Source organism: Equus przewalskii, chromosome 7, assembly GCF_037783145.1.
Source record: "Equus przewalskii isolate Varuska chromosome 7, EquPr2, whole genome shotgun sequence".
Lineage (NCBI taxonomy): Eukaryota > Metazoa > Chordata > Mammalia > Perissodactyla > Equidae > Equus > Equus przewalskii.
In genome coordinates this window covers 33,810,329-33,826,463 of record NC_091837.1, presented here as the reverse complement: position 1 = coordinate 33,826,463, position 16,135 = coordinate 33,810,329, and the positions used below count along the sequence as shown (strand labels likewise).

The 16,135-nt window shown below is 40.3% G+C and overlaps 1 protein-coding gene across 4 annotated transcripts in view; it reads left to right on the top strand.

Annotated features, from left to right (window-relative positions):
* Positions 1 to 16,135, top strand: part of LAMA1 (laminin subunit alpha 1) — a 147,750-nt gene that overhangs the window by 26,002 nt on the left and 105,613 nt on the right. For all 4 annotated transcript variants that reach the window (XM_070629466.1, XM_070629465.1, XM_070629468.1 and 1 more), the window contains exons 2-3: positions 1,323 to 1,493; positions 1,693 to 1,805. In XM_070629466.1, coding sequence (XP_070485567.1) covers positions 1,323 to 1,493; positions 1,693 to 1,805 — 284 coding nt within the window. The remainder of the gene's footprint in view (positions 1 to 1,322; positions 1,494 to 1,692; positions 1,806 to 16,135) is intronic.

Sequence of the window (16,135 nt, the reverse complement as noted above, 5' to 3'; positions counted from 1 at the left end):
TTCCTTCTATATTACCAAAATTATATTTTGCTTTTCCAGATTTCACTGGAAAAGAAATAGTTCAGAAATAATATTGACTCTGTGTTTTTTATAAAGATTACCTTCTGTGATCTTTGAAGATCAAGTTCTAGTAAATTAGAGAAACCCCACTTAGCTAAGACCCCTCCTCTCAAGTCCTCTCTCAGTCCACAGTGTCCGGTCACGGGGGACATCTCCTTTCACATCATGTGCACCATCCTTTCTAGGTTTTTATGGAATCTCCATGGCTTTTGTCCTCTTTTACCAAGATAAAGTCAAATCTCTAAACCTCGTGGAGTAAGTTTTCCAAAAACTATTTTCTGAATAGTTTGGACCAGCTGCTTAAAGATAAAAATCACTGGAGACAAAAGGAGTATACAAAGGCAAAGACGCATAGTGAATTGAGGAGAAATTTTGAAAACCGGATCTTTGTGTTCTAAAGTTTTATTCACCAAAGAAAACAGGCAGTAAAGAAAAAGAGAGAGAAAGAAATCCTAGGTAATTATAAGGAAGACCTTGTAAGCCCTAGCAGGGGCAGCCGGAACAAGTGGGTGGAGAATGGATGCCCTGCCTGTAAGTGAAAGATGTTTGAATTTCATTGGCAAATATGTCCACTGGGCTATTTGAAACTTGTCTTAAAACATACTTTCTCAACATTTTATTTTGAAAATTTTCAATCAGAAAAGTGGAAACAGTGTACAGTATGTATCTAACCTTCTACCAGGATTCTACAATGAACATTTTATGTTCTTTATCACTTGTCTATCCGTGTACCCATCTCTATCTATCTGTCAATCCAGCTTATTTTTTGATTGATTTTTGATGCATTTCGAAGTGAGTTGAAGACCTAAGCACACTTTTCTCCTAAAGTGTTCAGCATTTATATCAATATTTTTCATGATTCTCTTTTATTTTTTGACGCAAAATTTACATATAGTGGAATACACAATTCTACCCAAATCCTATGCAGTCTATGATTTTTCACAGGTGCGTATGCCTCTGCAATCCAACCCTTTATCAAGATGTAGAACATAACATTACTCCAGAAAGTTCCCTCATGGCCCTTCACAGTCAGCCCCCAGCCTTTGCAACTGCTGTCCAGAGGTCGTTTCTCATGATGAGTTTGTTGTGCTAGGATTTCATATAAATAAAACCACCATGTATACTGCCTTTGCGTAAGGCTTCCTTCACTCAGCAACTAGACTTACGTCAGTCTCTTTTTATTCTCCCACGAAGTGAGATGAAGTAAACTTAGCCTTTTGATTTTAAGAGGTCCTGCTGATTTGGTGAATTTTGACTTTCAGGCCTGTTTCCTGCCATTCTCAATCTTGCCAGCAATGCTCACATCAGCACCAATGCGACCTGTGGCGAGCAGGGGCCTGAGATGTTCTGCAAACTTGTGGAGCACGTGCCCGGTCGGCCTGTGCGGAACCCACAGTGCCGGATCTGTGATGGCAGCAGCGGGAACCCCAAAGGCAAGTGCTGTTCCTTCTCTTCAGAAGTACCCATGGAAATTCATACTTTTTGAAATGATTACTGAAAAATTCTATTAGGAAGCCATGAACGTTGTGTTCACCTTCACTGCTATTCATTTCCACTAGTATTACAGTTCAGAAGCTAACAAATTTAAACCAAAAGCTGAGAGGAATGCATGTTTTTATTTTCTTTTAACAGAACGCCATCCAATATCAAATGCTATAGATGGTACCAATAACTGGTGGCAAAGTCCCAGTATTCAAAACGGGAGAGAATATCACTGGGTCACAATCACTCTGGACTTAAGACAGGTAGGTGAGACCAGGACTGTTGAAGAATGTGTGTGGGTTGCTGAGTTGTAGTCTTTTGTGACCTCTGGTAAGTCTGCTGTGTTTCTTAACATGTTTACACTCTGGTCTCACTGTTTGTCCACCACTGGAGTTTAAGTGATAGACAGAAGTAGTCCATGGTCCATTTCTTGTTACATTGATCATTCCGGGATCCCTGAGAAGATGAATGAAACTGTTTCTGTGTGGTTTGATGTTCTCAGAAGCTGTGTCAGCAGGGCACTCTCATCTGTCCAGGATACTCTGCCAGGCCGTGTGCTAGCTGTCCATAGACACACTGTGGGTGCAGTGGGGGACAAAACACATACATTTCCTGCATTTCTAGCACACTATCTTGCTATTAACATTGTGCAAAGTTATCATATAAGGGTTCTATGTAGAAAATAAGGCTAGGAAACAAGGGGGCTGTGTCAAACCTCTTGACCATGCCTCACCCCTGTGATGTTGTCTGTGAGGGCACTGCACAAGCTGGAGTTGCTCAGCACTTCTGTCATCAACCCTGTAGCATGAGTTGGGAAGGCGTGGTATAATTGGCTCCAGCCACAGCTGCATCCTCTCGCTTTGCTTCAAGGCCACGTAGGAGGATGAGAGAAACGTGATGTGAGCCCTGGTTCTCCAGTATTTCTTGGAAAGCTATCTGAGTGAAAGGGATGAAAAAGAGAGATGGCAGCTGTTGCCACAATCTCTGATTTCAGTTCTCCAGAAAAGCTGTCCCCTGACATTCTTATTCATTTCCATTTAGTTTCTCTTGTGTTAGAACTCATAACTCTCACCTGAAGTATCAGTTGAAAGAAAAAAATGCTTGAAATGTGCACTGCAGGGTTGAAATAGGAATCTTTGAGATTTAATGATGAATAATCATAATTCTTTGCATAAGTAATAATTTAAAAAGTATGCAGGATTGTAAGTAGACGACAAGGCAACTGTGTCTATTCACATATCAGGAACTTTTGATCTCTAATAATAACAGGAAATAAGGCAGCAAAATGTGAAGCTCAGGACACATTTTCCCAAGGTTAGGTTTATAGTATTATCAGTAGTTTTCAGCCATATGTCTTGAATTAATCTATCGGGATGTCATAGTTTCAAATCTCCCTGAAGAAAAAGGGAAAAGAGCTCCCTTTTTTGCCCTGGCCTTTGTTTTTATTTTGATGGTAAGAATGCATCTCAGGAGATTTTGTTTTTCCCAATCTCTTTTTTCTAAGGGAAAAAGTATAACCATTTTCATCTTTAGGAACGTGACATTATGTGTTTGGCTGAACATTTTACAAACAGACTCCAAATCCACATTAGATGTTGTCTGTCTTGTAGTATGTCATTCTTGACCTCATCCTGAACGGGAAGCTTCTGCTTCTGGTTGGACAGAGGCAGATAAGGAATTGCAGTGGGGGCATCAGTTTTAGGTCTTTAAGGCATATTTCAAAAACAGGCATGTACATAGTTATGGACCTCTAGGTAATTTCTAGTGTTTTTAGATAAGCTTGTAAATTAAGATTATTTAATATTTCTTTACTTTTTACAGTGTAAAATTTCTGCTGTGCTTTCAATTAAAAAAGTGTATTATGCTTGTATTTGAGCAAAACTTTCCGAGATTTATTTATTTCTTGAGCCGTTTTATTATGAACATCTTTGAATATGTAGAAAGCAGTTTACAGCGAGCACCCATAAGCCTACCCCTGAGACTGAGGGATTGTTAAACATTTTGCCATGTTTGTTTCATCTTTCTGAACAGTCTTCAAGTGAATGGCAGTCATCATGACATTGTACCACTACGATATTTTTTGTATCTTCAAAAAATAAGGACATTTGGGGCACTGGGACGTTGGTGGCGCAGCAGCAAAGTTCGCACGTTCCGCTTCGGCAGCCTGAGGTTCACCCACTCGGATCCCGGGTGCAGACCTACACAGTGCTTGGCAAGCCATGCTGTGGCAGGCGTCCCACATACAACATAGAGGAAGATGGGCACGGATGTTAGCTCAGGGCTGGTCTTCCTCAGCCAAAAGAGGAGGATTGACGGCAAATGTTAGCTCAGGGCTAATTTTCGCCCCCCCCCCAAAAAAAATAATGAGGACATTTATTCTGAATAAGACCATGCCATTAGCACCCTTAACAAAAATTAGCAGTAATTTCCTAATAACTATTTAGCCATACTATATGCGATTTTCCCAGTTTGTCTGCCAAAGTCTATAGCTTTTGCTTTCTTTTTCAGACCAGGATCCAAGAAGGAACGCTCGTTGCATCTGCTTGCTCTGCTTCTTAAATCTTCTAATCTGAATTGTCCTCCACTTCTTTTTATGATATTGACTTTTTGAATAGACGAGGCCAGTTGTTGTGTAGAATACCCCACATTCTGGATTTGTTTCATCGTGGTTTTGTTTAACATGTTCCTTTTATGCCCTCTATTTCCTTTAAACTAAATTCAGCTCTAAAGAGTTGATTAAATTCCAGTGAAATATTTTTGACCAGAACACATCATCAGTGATCCTGGCTATTTCGGTTGCACTCAGGGCTGGTTGTCCCACTAGTGATGAGGCTAAATTTGAATCTTGACAGCAGGATCTCTTTCTTGTTGTCTCCCTATTTCTCCCACATGTCTCCCTTGCTTCTTAGGTGTCACTGACACTCAGATCTAGAGCACGGCTATACTTTCTGATGGCTTTTTTCCATTGTCAAAATCTGTGTGTTTCCCTGTCAAAAGCAGCCATTGGCCAGTAGCTAGTCAATTTCTAGAGTCTATGCTGCATGAGGGCAGGGACCACAACTCTCTTCTTCCTCTTCCTCCTCGTCCCTTTTCTTTCCTTGTTAACATTAGTTGGGAGTTGTCTTGTTCACTCTCGCACGCCCAGACACTGACAGAGTTGAGGCATTGAGTGAATAACTGCAGTGTGAATCAGTGCTTTTCTTCACTTCCCCCACCCCTTTTTTATTCACAGCCTGATTAAAAGATGATAATCAATAGCAAGCCTGTCCACTGCTTTGTTTCACCCCTATAAAAATGTAAAATCTAAAGTATAAATTTCTAAAGTGTAATTATAGACAGACCTTAATATTATCAGGAGTCATAACAATTTCATGTTGTAAATGTGTTCATGTAACTAAATAAATATGTTGGTTTCTGAGGTTTTGTGACCAAATTAATCAGCTTCGTTCTGGGTTGGCAAATGCTAAAAACATTGATCCCATTCTTGATTCTTTTGTTGATGACAGCTGTTGAAATTATGACATTTTTAGCCTCTGTGTGTTTGGTTATCTGAAAGATAAACTAAAGAAAAGATAAAGAGTGGTGTTATCAGAAGGTCCATAAGTGTCGTGTGGTTTGCAATCAAGATTCAACTACAGGATGTTTGCTTTGGTAGCATATTACAGAAGTGATTAGATTTATTTCTTCTTTAATATAATGCCTGCTATTCATTTCTTGCATTCATTCACAGTATTTTAGCATTTACACTGTTAGATATTTAGCAATATCTTACTTGAAAAAAACAATCTATGGGAATTGAATGAGTGTGGTCTTTTTGTTTTAAGAAAAATAAAACTCAAGAGTCACTTTAACAAATAAATGTACAGCTATCACGTGTGTGGGTGGTCTCTGGGAATAAACTCTTGCTCACTGTCAAGTGACTCAGGAGCTCGTTCTTGAGCGCTACACTGCTGAATTTAGGGATGTTTGTGACAACTTAAAATTATAAAGAAATCATTCTGAGAGAGAGAGAGCATGCACATTTGATGGGTCTTTTTATGGAATTTTATGGTTGTCAACATTGTTTTAGGCCCTGCTAATTATAGTAAAATGTGCTTCTTATGATGGAGTTTCTCGGTAGAAGAACCCAAGATTTCTAGTTTGAGGCACACTATTTTAAAAGTTAGTACATTGAGCAGATGAAAAGATGGTCAACATCATTAATCACTAGCGAAATGAAAGTCAAAACCACAATGAGATACCACTTCCCACCCATTAGGATGGCTAGTATAAAACAACAGAAAATAGCAAGGGTTGGTGAGGGTGTGCAGAAATTAAAACCATTGTGCATTGCTTGTGGGAATGTAAAATGGTACAGCACTGAAGAAAACAGTGTGATGGTTCCTCAAAAAGTTAAACAGAATTGTCATATGATCCAGCAATTTCATTTCTGGATATACTCCCAAAGGAGGTGAAAGCAGGAATTTAAAGAGATATATGCACAGCCATGTTCATAGGAGCATTATTCACAATAGCTGAAAGGGAGAAGCAGCCCAAGTGTACACTGATGGTGAAGAGATAAAGGAAATGCAGTCTCTACATAGAATGGAATAGTATTCTTGCTTAAAAAGGAAGCAAATTCTGATACGTGCAACAACATGGATGAACTTTGAAAACATGCTAAGTGAAGTAAGCCAGACCCAAAAACACAAATACTGTACTATTCCACTCGTATGAAGTACCTAGAACGGTCATATCCATAAAGAGAGAAAGTAGAACGGTGGTTGCCAGGGGCTGAGGGGAGGAAGGATGAGGAGTCATTCTTTAATGGTTGTAGAGTTTCAGTTGGCATGATGGACGTTCTGGAGATAGAGGATGGTGATGGCTACACAACAGTGTGAAAGTACCTAATGCCACTGAATAGTGCACTTAAAAATGGCTAAAATGGTAATTTTAATGTTATGTATATTTTGCCACAATTTTTTAAAAAGTTAATATGTTGTGAAATACGTGGTATATCAGCCAGAGTCCAATCAGACAAAAATGACACTGTTATTTAAAGGAACATATTTAGTGTGAGGAACTGGTTAAACAGTGTTGGAGAACTGGAAAACGGAGTGCCAAAGTAACTCAGACGGGGGACCAAAGCAGGGAATTGGGGTCCTTAGCTTGGAGGAGGCTCATTTGGGGAGAGACGAAAAGCTGGAGACTGGAGTCAGCTGCTACAGCCAGCCTCCTGCCCCCCCACCTCCCTCCTCCAGCCTCCCTTCCTCCCTCCTCCAGCCTCCCCGCTTCCTGCTCGTGCCTCCGCTCACAACCCCAGAAACAGAGTGCAGAAAGGTGGATTTGCAGTTACTTTGCAGCCAGCGCAAATACTGTCTCTCAGTCCGTGATCACTCACGCCAGTGTGATGACATAAGCACAGAGACACGGGCTTGAAATCCTGGGGCAGAATTTTGTTAGATGTTGGTCAGCCAGATCCTGAATATGCTTATGTTAAGTTTTTAGATTAACTTTGGAATGAAAATGCAAAATTTGGAATTCTCATGGCAAAATCATGGACTGCCTTCTGCTACATTGACTGGCTGGGCGTCCTTGGATCTTGGCCGAGACTGCCATGGGGCACCACCTTGGTACTGTGACTTTAAGGACAGGGTGTAGGTAGTGGAGACGGCTCTGTTTGTTTATGTATGTATTTATTTATTATTACTTTTTGGTTGTGTGTTGTGGGGGAGATGTATAACGTGTGGCTGGATGATATGCTCTCATATTTTACAAAGTGCATCAGCTGCTATAGCATTAGGAATGAAGAAGGGCAATTATGCAGATTTTGAGAAAGTAAACTCATAAGTCATAATTATTCTATTTTTTTCTGATTAGGAAAGTAATGTGCACTCATAGTAGAAAAATTGGAAGGTACAGATAAGAGTAAGGAGGCAGAAAAACTTGTAGTCCCTCCACTCTGAAACAACCCCTAATATTATTGTCTTATCTTTTAGACTTTTGCATGCATTTCTGTGTATTTAAATGAACAATGCTGCAACAGGGCTCACATTTATTACATACTTACTGTGGGCCAGGCCCTGTGCTCACCACTTGATCTGGATTATTTCATGGAATCCTCATAATTATCCTATGAGTTTGGTCCTATTATCATCTCCTTTTGAGAAATGACAAAACTGAGACTTAGAGAATTTGGGTAACTTGCTCAAGGGTAGGACTTGCTGACATTCACGAGCCTGGGCTCTGTCTGCATCTTTAGATGATATTGTCCCTCCAGTGGAGATTAGGATATGTATGTTTGTGTCCTGATGTTTGTTTAACTTTATAGCATGGACATTTCCCAATGTAACTAAAACTCCTTATTAATAATTTTTAAAGCTGCACTAATATTCTACTATATGGCTTACCCATCATTTGCATAACAATTCCCACACCCAACATTTTGGTTTTCTGTTATGGGTAATAACTTGAGCTCTCAATGAAAAAAGATTGATCACATATGTACGCCATTGAAGTAATGTAGTGAATACAAGTCAATTTCAAGGTTCATATTGCAAGTTTGTGGCTAGTTTTGAGTTTCCCTTTTAAAAGAAACGTTTATTGCCTGAATAGGAATCTATACATATCCATTGTATATATTCATATGTATAGGAATCTATCTATAGTATATGTAGTATATAATCTATAGGTAGTATATAGAATTTAGAATAATATAGAATTTAGTAATATAGTATTATGGAATGTGTATAGTAATTATATATAGCATAAAGAATCTACATATGTATATGAATACATGATGTATATCTTGTATATTCACATATAATGCATATATCTAAGAATCTATACCTATACATTTACATAGATGGGTATAGGTTACAGACCATACAGCATTTTTTCCCTCATCCGTATTATTTCACCTGCTCTCCTCCAGCGATCCTGGAATACAGATGGTCTCCTTTGGAGGTAAGAAAATTGTGGCACAGAGCAGTTCACTGGCTTGCGCAGAGTCACGTGGCTCGCTGTGCTGCACCTGGGATTGGAAACCAGGCCTTCTGGTTCCTTCTACACTGTGCCACATGGTCTCACCTCATTTGTTCTGGGCTCCTAGCGCTGTTTGCCTTTGTGTAATGACTTGGCGGGGAGACTGGCAGGAGCTCTCAGTTTACCCTGGATTTGGGAGTGCTTTGATTCTGCCCAAACCCCTCCCCTTGTTCTCTTTGCCCACGTTGCTGCTCAGTGGGGTCCTCTTCCCTGTGAAAGGGGCAGATTATTAACACTCCCTCCATGTGTTTGCAGTGACTGGTAGAATTGGTGCTTCCTAACATGTGTTTTTTGGCCATGAAGCAGGAAAATGAATCAATGTTTTGTATTCTTCTTTAAAAATGTTTAAACCTGGGCAAAAAGTTCACAGGGAGTGGTCAGACTTGTGAGTAAAAATTTGTAATGTTCCTTTAGAAGATTAAATATGTTTCATAGAAAAGGAAGTGTTTCCTATGGCATTGAAAATAAAGCTGCCTTTTGAAGCAATGCTTTATTTTCTGTGTAGGTTCAATTAGGAAGTAGCACTTTGTTGTGGGAACATAATCACAGAAGGACCTTTGTTTTATGCAAACCTTTAGACAAGAGCTGCTTGTTTGCTGGGTTTTGTAAAACCTCATTAATTTGGTTGTCTGTTGTTTTTTCCCCAGAATTTCTGAAAACTTGACCAGAATTTAGATTGAGGTTTATTATAGTATCATCCAAATAGAAAGTGTTTGCTAAGCTCATTGACAGAGTAAATGAAAAAATAGGCAAATTTCACATTCTGAGGACAGAAAATCTTGGAAGATTTTTAGAATGAGAATTGCATGTAAATTGGAGCTTCTTCTTACAAATGAGTGCTGGCTGTTCTTAAAGAGGCCGGGCAGAGACCCTTCCTGGAAGCCATGGTAGAAATTACCATTACTGTGGACTTGTATTTATTCAAAATGATTCTATTTCAGTTTTCTATTAGTTCTTACTGGCCTTAACCAATTTCAAATATAAAGTTTCTCTTGAATTTTTTTCACAAAATGAATAGATTGGAAACAATCTTAAGCTCTTCATTATGATTTGGATGTAAGCCATGCTAACTTCTTGCCCTTTAGGCATTTTTATCTTTTCCTCCTGTTCTCTGTGAAGCTGCTATTCTCATAGATATGTCTTTCTTTTGTTTTCACATTTTTATTATCTCATTTTATTTTCCTCTGCACAGCTTCTCTTCCAGTTATCTATTGCTGTGTAAGAAATCACTGCAGAACTTTATGGCTTAAAAGAACAATATTCATTTTAGATCTTTTCTGATTTCTGTCAGTCAAGATTTCAGGAAGGGTATGACTGAGTGCGTATGTCTGAAGCTACAGTCCAGGAGGGCTGGGGGTGGGGTGGCTGGGGAGGGTGCTGGGGCAGCTGGGGAGGGTGCTGGGGCAGTTGGGAGCTGGCCATGCTCTCCCTTCGTGTGGTCTCAGGACTGCTCAGTGTGGTGTCCTCATGTGGGCTAGTGTGGGCTTCCTCCTAGCATGGCAGCCTTGAGGCAGGTTGCTCACGTGGCACTTCAGGGCTCCAGCACGAGGGTCTGGAGAGGGAGGCAGAAGCTGTGTTCCCGTGTGGACGGCCTCCAGAGTCACACAGCTCCCTTCCCCTGTGTTCTGTGAGCTCCCAGGCGCTGAAGGCAGCAGAGATTCATTGGAGGAGGGGAGGGGGCTGAGGAATCTGAGGCCTGTTCCTCAAACCACCACTCCTCCTCCTTCTGAGAAGGTCTTTCTCTGAGAGGCTTCTTCCGCCAGCCCTCCACAGCTTCCTTTTTAGGTGCCACACCTCCATCTTTAGGTGGCGCCAAGGGCTATAGGATCAAATGGGGATACAAATACCGTACCTGAAGTTGTTCAGTGTTAATGACAAGTGAGCTGAATAAATGAAAATACATGAGCCAGCCTTCAAGAACCATATGGAGGTTCCTTTCTTGACAAGATTTATTTATTTATTTATTTTTTGAGGAAGATTGGCCCTGAGCTAACATTTGCCACCAATCTTCCTCATTTTTTTTGCTGAGGAAGATTGGCCCTGAGCTAACATCCTTGCCCATCTTCCTCTATTTTATGTGGGATGCCACCACAGCGTGGCTTGGCAAGCAGTGTGAAGGTCTGCACCCGGGATCCGAACCAGCGAACACCGGGCTGCTGAAGCCGAACACGTGAACTTAACCGCTGTGCTGCCAGGCTGTCCCCAGAGTTATTTTTAAGCTTTATCATTTGTGTATTATCCACCGTGGTTAGGTGAACAGTCAACCGTAACCATTTTTCCATTTAGCACAGTTTAGTTGGCCAAACCTTTCCCCTTTGTCCTTTTTCTGTTTTGAATGGCAGACTATTGGCCATACTGACAGTATACGTTACTCAACAGGACGTCTTCAACTGGGCCTTGGGAAGGATTCTGGGAAGTTAATGAAGATAGTTTCCAGGACTCTGTCAAAAAAACTTTTTATACCCCCAACTGTTTTGGCTTCAAAATAAAGCTTTTTTGTGTATTTATGGAGAGAAAGGGAGGTCCGTTCTGAGATCATTATTTCTTCCTGTTATATTGAAGCTAAAAGAAAGATAAGTTTTAATATCTGAAGAAATAGTCTTTTGAAAAATATAGTGCAGTTTGGAATTTATTCTAGCTTTTGCTAATTTTTTTTGCTTTTTACTTAGCCATCTATTCAAATTGTAGCATCTTCATCTTTAGAAAGAAAGCTGCACCTAATGAAAAAACAAAGTAGCTCGGGCATCCTTAAGCTATTCCTCAGAATCTCTCTTGTATTTCTAATGTCCTCAGTTGACCTTTTCTCTATACAGAAACTTCCTTTATTCTGATTTATAAGCAGAAATTTTTATAATACAGAAAAGAGTTTTTTAAGAAATCACTTGTGATTCTAATGACCAGTTAGATCACTTGATCAATTGATCAGTTCAATTGTTACTTAAGGCTGACCCTGGCCCTCCGGGCTTGCTAGTGAGGGAAAGAGGCAGGTAAGCAGACTGCTTCGGTCGTGGTGTGGGGTGTGCAGGGGTTGAGGATGCGTGGAGAACACAAAGGAAGGACAGCTTAGGGCAGGAGAGAGACAACTCAAAGGAAGGCCCTGGTAAAGGAAGGGGGCAGAGCGTGAGGAAGGATGCAAAGGAGAGAGCAGCATGCGAAAGGCATGTTTGTGGAGCTAAAATAGCGCATCCGGTCCTATAATAAAGATTTTCTTTCATTTTTCCTTTTTATTGAGATACAGTTAAATCCACGCTTCTTAGGGATATAGCTGGATGGGTTTTGACAAATATGGACACGTGTAAGCCACAACTTTATCACGTTACAGAACGTTTGCATCAGCCCAGCATGCTCCCCTCTGCCTTCCCAGTCAGTTCTCGGCAGCTGCCGGCCCTCCCTCCCGCCTCCAGAGGAACCACGGCTCTGGACTTCCTTCCCTTCTTTCGCTTTGGATTAGCTTTGCTGACCAACGTCATAGGATTGCAGTCAAAGCGGGTGTGTTGCTTTGTGTCTGGCTTCTTCTCAGCCTTCTGTCTGTGCGCTTCACCCACTCCTGCTTGTGGCAGTGGTTTGTTCTTTTATTTCTGAGTAGTATTTCACTTCATGAATATATAAAATCTGTTTATCCATCCTCTTGTTAGGTTGTTTGGGTTATCCCGGTTCTTTTTCTCAGTGCCTATTTTATTTCTTTACTGAGACAGGATTGACAGATAACGTTGTGTAAGTTTGCGGTGGCCGACGTGCTGGTTCGACGCATTTGTGCATTACGGTGTGACTGCTGCAGTGGCGTTAGCGCGCACCTCTGTCACACCACATGGTTAGCATCTCTTTTTTGGGGTGGGAACAATTCAGATCTCGTCTCTTAACCACTTTGAAGTTGATAATACAGTATTGTTGACTATCATCAGTATGCTGTGCATTAGCTCTCCAGGACTTCGCTACCGGTTGCTACAGTTTTTGCCTACTGTAAATAAAACTGCTGTGAACATTCTTATAACAGCCTTTTTCTGGGCATACGTTTTTATTTCTCTATGGGTGGAATTGCCTGGCCAAAGGATTTGTGTATCTTTAACTTTATAAGACATCGACAAACCACAGTCCAGAAAGTGCCTCCAGGCAGAAAGCGCTTTTCCCAGGAATCACTGTTCTGTGCTGCCCACCGCCCAGTATTTTAGAGCCCCTTTTGTTATTTTGTCCAGTATTCTAGTTGTTTGCTGCAGCAAGGCCAGGTGGTACCAGTGTCTCGTTCATGACCAGCATCTAAATTCTTGTAATAATTTTTTATGGCAGAATAATAAATCGTCATTTGGGTACACAATCATTTATTTAACCTGCTCTGATTGTTGGACATTTACGGTGTTTCCAAGTTTATAAATCATGCTGCAGTAAACATTTGAATATTTTTGTAGCCGCACTGCTGATTATTTTTTAGTGTAGATTCAAGAAATGAGATGACTGGGTCAAAGGGCATAAACATTTTTCAAATGTGATCTTTATTGCCTTATTTAAAAAATATATATTGTTCAATTTATATATTCACTAACAGCAAATGAAAGTGTGTCTCACAACCTCTCAGCAACAGGAGATTGAAATTTTCTGTCTTCCTTTTTTGTTGTTCTCTGCAAATTGAATAGCAGAGAACGTATTTATGTTTGTGCATTCATTCATTCAGATATAACATATATTTATTTACATTATGTCACTGTCTCGGACACATATTTGAGAGCACTAGGCTGAAGTCAGATGCTTAAATAATGTTTATTTGGTCTTGTTTAATCTTCACATGTATAAATAACGTCATGATTAGCAATCTCTACTGAGGCAGTCAAATTGCCTTGTAACATGGTGGTGACATTTTTAGATATTTGATTAACGGTGTAAGAGGCTGGACAGAACTTTTAAGTCAAATTATAACAGAAGAGAAAAAAATTGAATTAACTCTAAATGTCGTTTTGAGAGGTGCCAGTTGTCAGAAGAATAACTGTGACACCTGTGGAAAGCAATTAAAAATCCGATACTGATGTCTTACATCTGTATTGTGCATTTTATAAAGTCTTTTCCTATTCATTGTTTCATATTATACTTACAATGTGAGAAATCTGAAGAGCTGTCAATTGGTAGTCACATTATTCATGTGAATAATGCAGTTGGATGTAGAGAAAACATCCCCTGGATTTATCATTTTAGGCCTGAATCATAGAAAACATTAAATTTAGTTTTATAATTTTCTAGATTATAAGAAATTAAAAGTGTATTACTCAGCTGTCAGTCCCTTTTGGGGGGCGGGGGAGAGAGTGGTTCCGGAAGTCGCACTCTGTAAGCGTTGGTCTGGGCGGGATGACAGGGCTGCTGAAGTCGTGATCAAGGCGGAGACGCTTTAGCGACCGGCAGCTGCCCGTTCACGCCTGTGCGCTCCCGAGACCTGGGAGCCCTGGGCCATCTGCGCATGCGTACTCGAGGGCGCGGACTCTGGCCTGTCCTTCACGCGCCATAAGGTGCGGAAATGAAGCCCGGGCAAGCTGTGAGACCAGATTAGAACCTGCAGATAATTAGCTGGGAGCCACGCTGTGTGAACCAAGATCGCCTGAGAAATTGGTGAAGCCTTAACACCGCTCATTAGCCAACTGAGGCGGTTTAAGTTTTCTTAAAGTAACTGATAGCTACTATAAGATGTGTAAATAGTTTTGTTTGCTTTTTTAAATGAATAGACTTTATTTTGCAGAGAAGTTTTAGGTTTACAGAAAGATGGAGCGGAAAGTACAGCGAGTTCCCATATATCCCCTCTATAATAGTTTTTTGATAAAATCTTGGCTATTAATCATCTTTTAAAATGTTAAGTCACAAAGTGACTGATCTAGTGTGGTTTCTGTAGTTTCTAAGACCTTCCCCCCCATGTTTAGAAGAGGGCTGTGAGAATTGTCAGTCTTATAATTAAAAATTTTCTGTTTTCTGTACTATTTATGGCATGTAATCAGAGAATATTTACCTGTGTTCTTCATATGATAGAATCACAAGAAAGCCCATGAAATGACTATTTAGTAGGCGTCCTTTGAGATGGCCACCATTTAGGGTCATTTACACTTTCTACCGACTTAGGTACGGGGCCTTAGGTATGGGGCTGGGCAAGACACACGGCTGCTCTTTGTTTAGGAAATGTCCCCAAGGAAGAAAGCATTCCGTGTGAACTGTGGGTCAAGTCATCACCAAGGGCCTCCCTTCATTCTCAGACCCTGACAGTCTGGGGCTCTGATTTTGTATTTTACGAAGTATCACCATGCCTTATCAGAGTTTAGTAAGAACCCGGCAGAAATAGGGTCACGGGAGAGAGAAGATTTAAAAAACCCCCTCTGACTGTGTGTTACCTCCCGATGGCTTAATTGGCTTCTCCAGAGTGGGTCGCTGCCTGGAAACGCTGCATTTCCTACTCACGTTCAATTTAGAAATAAATCTCTATCTTCCACAAAAAGTTGAGTCTTCATACCATTAACTTTTCTCTCCGTATTTTCATATCTTTTTTTTTTCTTGTGGCAAAATATATATAAGACTTACCATTTTAACCATTTTCCAAGTGTAAGGTTCAGTGGTATTAAGTATATTCACATTGTTGGGCAGTCATCACCACTATTCATCTCTGGGACTTTTTCCTCGTCCCGAAGTGAAACCCGGTACCCATTAAACCCTAACTCCGGATTGCTCCCTCCCCTCCCCTCCCCTCTCCTCCCCTCCCCTCCCCTCCCCTCCCCAGCCCCAGTTAACCACAGCTCTAATGTCAATCTCTGTGAGTGTGACTACTCTAAGTACTCACGTAGGTGGAACCACACAGTATTTGTGCATTTGTGTCTGCTTATTTCACCTGGTACACTGTCCTCAAGGTTCATCCATGTTGTAGGATGTATCTGAATTGCATTCCTTTTTAAGGCTGAACAATAGCCCGTTGTATGGATATCCCAGAGTTTGTTTAGCCATTTATTTGTTGATGAATATTTGGGTGGTTTCCATCTTTTGGCCATTGTGAATAGTACTGCTGTAGACATTGGTGTACAAATATCTGTTTGAGTGCCTGCTTTCATTTCCTGGGGGCGTATACCCAGAAGTGGAATTGCTGGGTCATATGGTAATTCTATGTTTATTTTTTTGAGGAATCGCCATACTGTTTTCCATAGTGACGGCACCATTTTACATTCTCCCCAGATTTTTTTGAAATAAGCAAAAGTCTTCTTACATAAGACCCTTATTTGGATATGCTTTTTAAAATAAGCTTTAAATGTGATGATCTGTTAGTTTGATGCTTGACAAATGATAGATGCTCAATGAAATTAGATGTATCTAAAAAAAAAAAATGAGAATCTTCAAACAGGATATAGATGAAGGTTCCACATAAAGAAGAATTCTTGCACAGACAAAAAAATGCTTTCTAATCTCTCTAGGGCTGAAAGTATAAACGATTCAGCTAGATTTAGTGACTAAAGGAAAGAAACACATAATTATTGTTTCTAGGTGTTGTAAATGTATAACTAATGGGTTAATGTTTAATGGAGTTAGTCAAGCACAGATTTGCACAGCTTTCCTAGATTGT